This window comes from Sipha flava, unplaced genomic scaffold (assembly GCF_003268045.1).
Source record: "Sipha flava isolate LNK unplaced genomic scaffold, YSA_version1 35a_pilon_pilon, whole genome shotgun sequence".
NCBI lineage: Eukaryota > Metazoa > Arthropoda > Insecta > Hemiptera > Aphididae > Sipha > Sipha flava.
Window position 1 is genome coordinate 2,453,831 of NW_020273058.1, and position 10,759 is coordinate 2,464,589.

A 10,759-nucleotide genomic window follows, 5' to 3' on the forward strand; every position below is an offset into this window, starting at 1 on the left:
CAGCTTACTTTATTTTTAAACATTTTTTATACATCAAGAGCTATTAAAAATAAAATTGACAATACTTACTAGATGTTAAGTCAGTCACAGTTGCTTATCAGTACCATATTATTAAAGGCTAGAACCCTGTTCAAATATACACTAATTCAATTTTAAAACTATCAAGAAACAAATACATTCCTTATTTAAGAACAAGGGAAGGAATAAGATCGTTTCTTCTTCATACTAGAAATTGAAAGATTTAGTTCCTTTTTAACAAAATTAAATATCTGAATTAGTTCCTTTATCAAAGAACTGTATAAAAAATATATAAGAAAGGATATCTGTATGAATTAATACACACTTGTAAAAAGCTTATGCTTATCATATATATTTAAGTTATACAATTTACTTGGATATTGTGAAAATTACTTAATTTTTCACAATAGACACAAAATTCTTATTCTTGTGCGATTATAATCTCCACAAATCCTTACAATTTTATGAACTTCCAAACAACATATTATTTAATAAAGCATTAATTAATTTATGATGTATAGAGCTACTAGCAACTATTTGCATCAAAATTTATTTGTTACATGAGTATATTAGAGGATAAATTAGTTTTACATTTTTGTTGTACTAATATTTTCAACTGTAAGAAAAATTGAAACATTTTCATGTAAATTGCATTTTAATTGAATGATTTTTAAAATTAATTCTAATGATAATAATACCATAGCAAAATTGAATCAAACATTTTGTTTTCAAGCAGTTTTATTCAAACATTTTCTTAAATATTTTTTTAAATAACTAAATTAATTCTAAAACCAACAAACACTTTTTATTAGAACATTATTTTATAATTAATAAAGGAAAACATTTATAAACAATTCCAACTTTTATTATTCATACAATAACACCACAAAGAAATTAAGAAAGAATAAAGTGTATAAAAATTAAAATGACAACATTGTTCTGCTGTTCGGTACAACTGAACTTAAAATAAATGCATTGAGACTAACAAATAATAATAAAAGATCCCTTGTTTACCTTATCCCAGGTAAAGTATTTTTGTAAAGTAAAATAACATGAATTCTAATCTTATACAATAGCATAGAAAAACAATTTCTATTAGTTATTAAGCTTTATGAAACTTAACAATAAAAAATTCTGTTATTGGATATTTAAAAAATTTAAAACATTACTATGTATAGTTATAATGTATTTATTTGTATACAATTTATTTTTCTAAACCAGTTGACTATTTTAAACATTTTAGTAGTAAACTTTTAAATAGTCTAATACTGTTTATTACTATAATGGTTATAGCAAAATAAAAGTTAAAAAAAACATGGTATAGTATAAATAAGCTATAAAAAAAAATATATATATAATAATAAAACAACATACAGGCAGTGGGAGGGAATATCATTTAAGTAATTAGGATTTATTTAAGTAAAATTTTGAACATAATTTATATCATATTACTTATCTAGACTACCAAATTAATGTCATTTGAAGTCATAAAAATGTATTTATTAATGTTAATAAATAATATAAGCTTAAAAATAATTAAATTTTAATGTGCAATTAAGCTGTCATAATAGTAACCTTTGGTTTGTGTAGTTTTGAAACTACAATAGTTTCAAGAGTTAGTTAATAAACAAAACAGATCTGTTTAAAACACGCCTTCCATAAAGGACGCGTCAAAATGTAAAATCAACAAACGCATGAATGCCATCTCTTTACGAGCGTTGTCAAATATTACGCGAGGATCGATTGATGTACAACGTAAACAATTAGGAGCCATAACCATGGCTAAATTACTAGCATCCATTTTGGTAACATGAACAACTTCTGGTTTGGTAAAAAGTTGTAGGAAGTGAATAAGATATGCCAAAACAGCTTTGTTTATCGGTGGTAATCGATGAACAATAGCAATAGCACGGCGAGCATCTTGATGTGCAGAAATACATTCAGCATACATATGATCAGGTACAAGTGGTTCATATAATTCACGATACCATAGTTTTAATAAAGATGCAGGAGTATGAGCATCGGTTAACTCCTCAGAACTAGGAACTTCCCACACATCTAAACGACTTTTAAGAGCCATAACTTCATCCATATCAGCCGGTACTCTATTAAATATTTGTATATTATAAATTAATATTGTAAATAGTTATAAAAAAATATATAATTTATTTTTCAAAGTACCTAAATATTCCCTCAGTTTGATCACCACGATGTCTTAACACTAATTCAGACAAAGTAGTTTGTACCCAAGGTAATTTGTAGTGAGGAAAACGTTCCTTTTGAAGATCAATAACTTCATTGATTGTATTTCCAAAAAGACTAGGTCTAAATATTTGCATCTAAATATGAAATAATATGATAAACAAAAATAAGTTTGATATATTAATTATAAAATTATTAATCTCACTCTGGCTTGTTCAATATCTTCTAGTGTGGGTCTACGTACTGCTTTTTTTCCATCAACTCCCATTCGATGTAACCTTTTAGTGGCTACACTGGCATAATGGCTTACTTGTACATGAACAGGCCATCGTCCAACTTCAGTTGCGTAACTATCTAAGCCAGGATCTCTATGTCTTTCCATGTAACTTTCCAAGTATTTTTGCAATTTAGGAGAAGGTGGAAAAAATGATAAGCAAATAGCCAAAAGTTCCCACCCGCGACGTAAACTTTCTCTAAAAAATAATTAAATATAAAATAAAGATTTGTATTAAATTAAATACATTTGTAATCTTACTTTCTAGGATTTTCTGTTGTTTGTCTACATATTTGTATGTATAATTCATCTCTAAGAGTAGGTTTCATAAAACCAGTCATACATATTTCTAAAGCTACACTGTTTAAAGTCATGCCTAATTTTGCTTTGCGATCACTCATATAAGTTTGAACCAATTTAAATAAATCACAAGCTTCTTTTTTTAAAGCTTTGTCAGACAGCACCAACATAGGTTTACGAATTGGATCCTTAATAAATATTAGCGAATTTAAATAAGATAATATATTTAATGATATTATTTAATTGTTTACCTTGGACCATGAAAGCATATCCCTAACAGAAAATTTTTTCCGGAATATACCCTTTTTATGTATATTTAAATTATCCTGGGCATACTTTTCAATATCACTTTCAGATGTTGTTTTTTTATCACGATTCAACAAAGTTCTGGAACTCTGTAAATATAGTTGAGTTATATAAATAAAGTAATAATAATAATAAAAATAAAGAACATTTTCCACAATATTCTAATAGCAATTGCAAAAAGCAAGTATAAACCTGTTCGTAGTAATAGGCAGGTGAACAGGATCGAGTATCTTGAGATAATGATGGGTGGAATACAGCATGATTGGAGTTGGCATAACGAGCCAGCAAAAACTAAAAGCACACACAAGAAAATAGCAATAGCTAACATGCAGAAAAAATATGAAGTATTAAAATTAAAAAATTAATCTAAACAAGTCTTTATGACATATTTCAAAATATTAAATTATTTTTGTACTTAAAAAGTTTAATAATTATTTTAATAAATTTCAAATTCAAATATTTAGCTAAATATATAGCAAGAGGGAGTGGTAAAAATAAATTTCATTCAATTAAATAAGTAACTGATAAAAATTTTAATTCTATATTGGACTTTAATTTATAATTTAAACTTTGAGTATCCCAAGAACAATTCAATCCATTTATTTGAAATATGCACAGCTATTGTATTATTATTAGTTTAATATAAAAATAAAAATCTCCATTAGTGAAAATCCTTAGTTTGCCATCAAACATTATCAAATATTTATTTAAATTTAAACGTGCTAAAATACATAAAACGAGTATGTACCTCATTTCTTTCCATAATTGGAGAATACAAAGCAGCTGTAGGTTGAACATGTTGATCTTTACGTCTTCTAAGTGATGTATGTTGAGTTTCTAAAGGAAGAGTAGGAGCAGAATTGCTAAATGGATCTTTTAAAAAGAATAAATAAAAATAATATAATTAAATAAAAATCAATTATTTATCGACAAAATAAAGCAATAATTTACCAGATATTGATGGTGTGACTAGATTGGCTGATCTCTGAGATGCCAAAGTATTTGTAACTGTATTGTAATAATGTTGATTACTACTGGATTCAACCATATAATCATTTGCACGAGCATCTAAAAATTAACACATTAAAGTAATATTTAATTTTTTTTTTAACTATATGACATTACCACTATTATAACTTCGAGGTTGAGATGTTCTCATAGCAGTCAAGTGATCATAATCTAATTCATCTCTTAAATAATGTCTTGAAGATGTATTTGATGGTGATGGAGAGCTTGATTGTTCACCCTGACTAATTGCACCTTCATCATCAGCAAACTCATCACTATCATATCCAGTAGCTGTGCCCATAACACTTATTAAATCTTCAATTTCAGCATCGTCTTCAGAAAAAGGACCAGCTACATCTCCAAATCTATACGATGATCCTATTATATATATAAGAATAAATTATTCAATTATATACTAGTAATTGTTTAAGATAAATAGCATGTGATCAATAAATGTAAGCCATTATAACTAAATTGTTAAGCTATTTATTTTTTATCTATTTATTAAGTAAAATATAATACCTGATAATTTTGCTTGCTCTAAAATATATTGATGAAGTGGTAAAATTCTTCCTTCAAACATATCTAAATTACTGTATAATGGGACTTGTTTTTGATCAGAAGTAGCTGGACTAACACTTTTTCGAACAGCTCCACCACGCTGACTAGATGAACTTGAATGATTTGATATAGGTCTCACTTTTGAATCTATTGAATGGAAGTAGTTAACTTTAATTTTAAGAAATTAAGTTTAAGAAATAATATATATAACTATTGTAATAAATATTATTAATAGTTAAATTTTTTTTTAATAATATTTAAAACTATATTGCAACTGCTATTTTTTAAGACGGAACCTGGTAAAGAAAATTTAGAAATAAAATAACTCTGAGAATTTTTTGATTAGAATTAAAAACCAAAATGCCTTAAAATTTAGGATTCATAACTAATGCATTTAATGAAAAATTATAGTTTGGTTAAAAAATATTACTAACCTAACTATTTGTGTAATGAAGTTGGTGTTGTACTGCGAAAAATTCTTGTTAAAAATCGAGAAACAAAAGTGATTTCAAATTTGTATGATATATAGTAGTGATCATGAATTAAGTATATAATAGAAACTATATGTACAAGAACATAAAAAATTTTAAATTTAACAAGTAAAGGTAAAATTTAAATACAATTTCACAATAAAGTAATCTGAAATATAATTTTAGTCATTTGTAAATACCTAAATTAGTTAACAAGATAAATTAACAAATGTTAAAAAAAAATGGAATTCAAAATTTTTAAATTAATTATCTAATCGCTATTTGAGTTGAAACTGTATAATCAATATTTACGTCAAGAATATTTTATCTGAGATAGTTATAAGAATGCAATAAAGCACGGTAAAATTAAAATCAATCATAATTTAAAAATTTAAGAATAATATTTAACCAACAATATAAAAAGAAAAGTTTAATTATTCTTGTTTACAATGGTATTTTTTTTTTTTTTATAATTTTTTAGTACAATTACAGCTCCTTATAGGATGATTTTTAATTTTTTAGCTCAAATAAAAAGATTTATTTCTTGAATCAAATCTAATTAATATTTTATCAAAGGTAAAATATAATAGACAATTAATTCTAATATATTTTAATTAATAAACCAGGTTCCAGTCTTAATTGAAAAACATGCAATTTAAATACATTTTATTGAAAAATATAAATAGACTGAAGAATTCTATGTATTTACAAAAAAAATAATACTATTTCAACTTACGGTTGTCTACTGTTTTGTTGCCAGATCTAAGTCTATGATCAATTTTACTAGCTGTTGGAGGACTACTTGATACGCTTGAACTAGAGTTACCATTTCCTTCAAAATCATCATCATCACTACTGGAAAGTCCAGCATCTTTAAGATCTTTTGTTTTTATTGATTGAGTTAAAGATGACTTTGAACTCGATTGACTAGGAGCAATTGCTGGGGGAGGAGGCGCTGCAAAGTTTGCATATTCTGGAGTTAAGGGAGCTCGTGATTTAGATGTTGTTGGAGATCCAGTGTCAGAATGAGAATGCCATTTCCGTGAACTCTAAGAATATAAAATAATATAATGAACAATAAATAACATATCAATAATTTTTAAAAATAGATATAATACTACCAAAGGTGTGGATTCTACAGATTTTTTCCCATGACGTGGTGGCATTCCTAATAATCCACTTGGTGCTAAATATTTTTCATGCATTGAATCTTCTTCATCAGCTTCTATTGATTTTTTTGTAATAATTGACTTCTGTGCAAAACTTTGGCTCCTACAAATCTGGCTATTAGATAAACTGGAAGACAGTACAACAGGTGGACGAGGACGAGTACAGCTGTTATTACGATTATCGTGACCAAGACTGTAACCACCACCAATACTTATATCGGTATCAAAGCTTTTTTGTTTGCCTAATAACAATTGGTATTGAGAAGCATTGGAAGAACTTCGTTGGATAGGAAGATTATTTTGAGGAGTAGGTGGCTGTGAAAGTTTTTTTCTAAATAATGGTGTGCTGGCAGACATTGATAAACCAACAGAGGCATCTTTGCAACTAGATGACTGTATAGAGACACAACTTGAATCACTTGAACGACCAGAATCCTACACAAAAAAAGTATCAAAATTATTATTAAAATATCAAATTAATAAAACAAGCACATTAAATGTTAATCATAGAAATTTGAAATAAAAATATTTATATTTAAATTATATAAACCTTTCATATACCAAGTATTTTAACATCATTAATTCATTATATTTAAAAAAGTTACTTTTGTATTGTTTAATAATACTATAGTCATAAATGTGTAGTAAAAATAATTTTATTTTTTTTTTTTAAATAATTTTTAATTGTCCAAAAATCCAATTATAAGGGTCAAATCATCTAAATTTAATATCAGATCAGTTATACAATTGTTTTTAACTGCCTGAATTCTGTAATTATTTAATATTTATTGATTAAATAATTTGTTAACTATATAATCTTATCTTTCTTTTAAACTCTTTTAAAATTTAATTTGCATTGTATTTAGCAATAAAAATATCATTTTAACTATATATACATAGTGCTATTGATAATAAAACATATAGAATGACATTTTTCTGAAAACTTAAAATTTAAATAAATAGTTTTGACCAGACATAATTTAACTACATTTGGTCCACATTAATCCAATGAAATTAATTAATATTTGTTACAGAGTATAATTGAAACATGTTATTTTTTAATAAAGTTAAAAAAGTGTGTTTTAAAAGTACTGCTATAAAGTTATTTTGACATTTTTCTATAATGGGTAATTATTTTGTTATTTATTATATTATACTAAAGTTAAAAAAGGTAAAAAAAGATGAATAATATATTAATATTATAATATGTAGATATTCAAATTTAGATGTGTATTTCTTTAATGGATATATCAAATAAATATAATGCCTGTTTAGTACAATTTTTAATCTTCTAAAATGTTTGTATAACAATAATATACACAATTCAATTTAATAATGGACCGCAATATCTGTTACATAGTTTTATAATTGTAAGATATCAACAGCTGTTATCAATTACAATATGCCGTTACTGTACATAAGTGAATTCAGGGAATTATAGTGAATGTTAGTGCCAACAGAAAAAAAATCTTCAGTTACCATTAAATTTACTTTTAAATTGAATACAGAATATAATACTGTTATTACAAACTCAAATTTAAAATGCATTAAAAAATAATTTAAAATATTAAAGTAAATGAAAATTGTACTTGTAAACATTATGGATTTTTTATTATATATTTTTTTTTATATAGGTGTTTTCTTATAAAATAATTTTCATAAGTAGCATTTAAACAATTTTACAAATATCAATTAATTTACTGTTTCCATTTTTTTGAAATTTTTTTTTTCAATAAATTATTTATATTTACAAATAAGACTAATATAAATTTGCTTAAGTTTGTTGTTTTCTTTATATTGGTAAAAACTAACCTGTGAATAAGCAGTACGATTATACCAAACATTAGGTTGATTTCCACGTCGTCCTCGACTAGGTGTATTAATTTGTTGTTGATGTCTAAATATAAGTAAAATACATAATCAAGAAAAATAATAATTTATCAATATAGAGCTATTTTATTTGATTATAAATAATTAAATAATTAAAAATATAGTTGAACTAAAATAAGCTAAGATGGATTAAAGTTCTAAATAACTATTTTAATTTGTTACATTTAATAATTTTAATAATGCATTCAACCATAAACTAAATATACTATATTTATTTAATCAATATTTACAGTCTTTAGCATACTATATTTGTTTTAAAAAAAATAGATAAAGTGATATTTATAAAGAAATAAATTCTGTAGAATGCATTTAACTTTTCCAATACTAATAAAATAAAGCTTTTAAATTAATTTCTCAAACATTAACAATATTTTGTTAAATAAATGTAGACTTAAAGATAACTTTAAAGATAAAAATAGATTTTTTTAATAACATAAGATGTATCATGATTATTCAATTCTTAAGTCATTCTGTATATAACTGTAGATGAATATTTAGAAAGATTTCGAACCAATTTTTCAACCAACCTATCTCTATCTTGAAAAATTTTTGGTTTTGTCACTGTCTGACTTTTTTCTACTAACCCAGTCAATTTTTTATTGTATTTTAAAATATAGCCCTTTTGAGTTTTTACTACAAATTTGGTGAAATAAGAAATGATCAATAATTGAAAATATATTTTTGTATATCATAATTAACATACTTCTGATGATGATGATGATGGTGATGGTGATGAGATCTACGAGGTGTAAGCGGAGAAGTTTGAGTTTCAGAATCTACAGAATGCTTTGTTGATGCAATAGGGTCCATTAGTTTGAAAGTACGAACATTTTCAACATTACCCTAAAAAATAAATTGAAAACAAAATTATTGAACTATTTTTGTTATTTCAGAGAATTATTTTTTAAATTAATTAACGACTGAATATAATAAAAATAATCATTACTTAAATTTTATTAGTTATTAATTATTATAGTTTCAATGACTTACCAAAGTTTGATTACTTAACGAAAGAGGAAACACTACTCTACTACGCCCTGGTGTTTGAGTTGACACTGATTCTTTTGACTGTTTACGATCATTTTCATCATTTACAGCTGGTTCAGTATTTTGTTTTAATGTTTGTAATTTAGCCAATGGTATAATGTCTGAATTAAGTGGCCGATGCCAAACCGTTTTTTGTGAAGCTGTATTATAGTAGTAAAAACGATTGGTAATGGGGTCAAATAGTTCCCACCACTGATTGTTATCTGTCTTTTTACTGTAATATAATAATCACGTATAAATAAAAATATATTTACTTAAGTATTTAAAAAAAATAATAGTTTATAAGTATATACAATAGAACCTCGATTATCTGGGATAATAATGGGGAGGAATCACACATACAAATGAAAAACCACAATTAATCAAGTCTTTATACAAATAGAAAAATAATTTTAAAATAATTGGTCCTATATCCTATCTCATTTTTAAAGTTCTACACATTTAAAATATAAAAATATTATTAACATTAATAATTTATATCAATGAAATAATAGAATAATTGTAAATTTATTTTAAAAAATAATTACATGCATTTTTAACTATTTAAAATTACTTTAAAAATGTAAGTATTAAAATAATATTTAATTCAAGTAATCATTATATTAATTTAACAAAAAAAATTTTGATATGATTAGTTATCTAAAATTAAAACTGAAAATACTAACAATACATTTGTCAAACTCTAAGTAAATATACGAGTATGTTTAATGCGTAGCAAAAAAAAGAAAAAAAATAACAACTGATTATAATTAATACATAATAATACAATGTCAGTATGATAATATATGTCTCTAAATATTTTTATTAATTTGTTATTTAATTGATAATTAATTGAAATATATTAAAATTACTAAAATTATACTACATTTACAACTTAAAGAATCAATTTTATATATTAATAAATGTAAAGATAAGTACTTATTAAATTAATTATAGTAATCAAATTGATTAAATACATGAAATATATTTTTAAGAAAAATGATGAACATGACAACTGTTTTTAATTGTAATATAAAATACATATTTTAAGGTCATCTAAAAATCTTTATTATAAAACAACTAAAAAATCATACATAAAAACAATGTACTATTTAATTAATTATGTTGTTATCTTAAAAGTTTAAATATCATATAAATTACTTACACAGGCACTCCTACAGGCGCATCCCAAACACATTCACCAGTTGTTAAATTTGCATACATATGTTCTTTGGTCCTGGGTTCAATTATTTCAACCCATTCCACCCTATAAATAAACTTTCTTATAGTGAACAGTACTTAAGATTAAAAATAAATTATGGGTAGAACATCAGATAGAAAATTTAATATTTTGATGACTATAAATATGTGTTATGAAATATGAAATAAATAAACACTTACCGTTCCGAAGTCATTTTACTATTGTGATTAAATAGCTGTTCCTATTATAATTGTAGTCAGATTCATGATTTACATAGTGAAAAACTTTTAGTTATAAGGACTAAAACGTCCTGTAGAGAAAATTTGGTTTTGAC

At 24.5% G+C, this 10,759-nt stretch overlaps 1 protein-coding gene across 2 annotated transcripts; it reads right to left on the reverse strand.

Annotated features, from left to right (window-relative positions):
- Nucleotides 1-863: 863 nt before the first annotated feature.
- Nucleotides 864-10,759, reverse strand: LOC112687667 (rho GTPase-activating protein gacF). Of its 2 annotated transcripts, XM_025560515.1 has the most exons (17): nucleotides 10,626-10,759; nucleotides 10,390-10,491; nucleotides 9,189-9,459; nucleotides 8,902-9,041; nucleotides 8,121-8,205; nucleotides 6,261-6,743; nucleotides 5,876-6,188; nucleotides 4,631-4,816; nucleotides 4,226-4,486; nucleotides 4,052-4,168; nucleotides 3,849-3,973; nucleotides 3,293-3,391; nucleotides 3,046-3,189; nucleotides 2,756-2,982; nucleotides 2,426-2,693; nucleotides 2,200-2,357; nucleotides 864-2,123 (listed from the first exon to the last, which is right to left on the reverse strand). In XM_025560515.1, exons 1-17 carry the CDS (start codon nucleotides 10,637-10,639, stop codon nucleotides 1,661-1,663), a joined length of 3,456 nt encoding a protein of 1,151 aa, XP_025416300.1. In that variant the 5' UTR covers nucleotides 10,640-10,759; the 3' UTR covers nucleotides 864-1,660. The 2 variants fall into 2 exon arrangements, with proteins under 2 accessions (XP_025416300.1, XP_025416301.1); XM_025560516.1 differs by lacking the exon at nucleotides 3,293-3,391.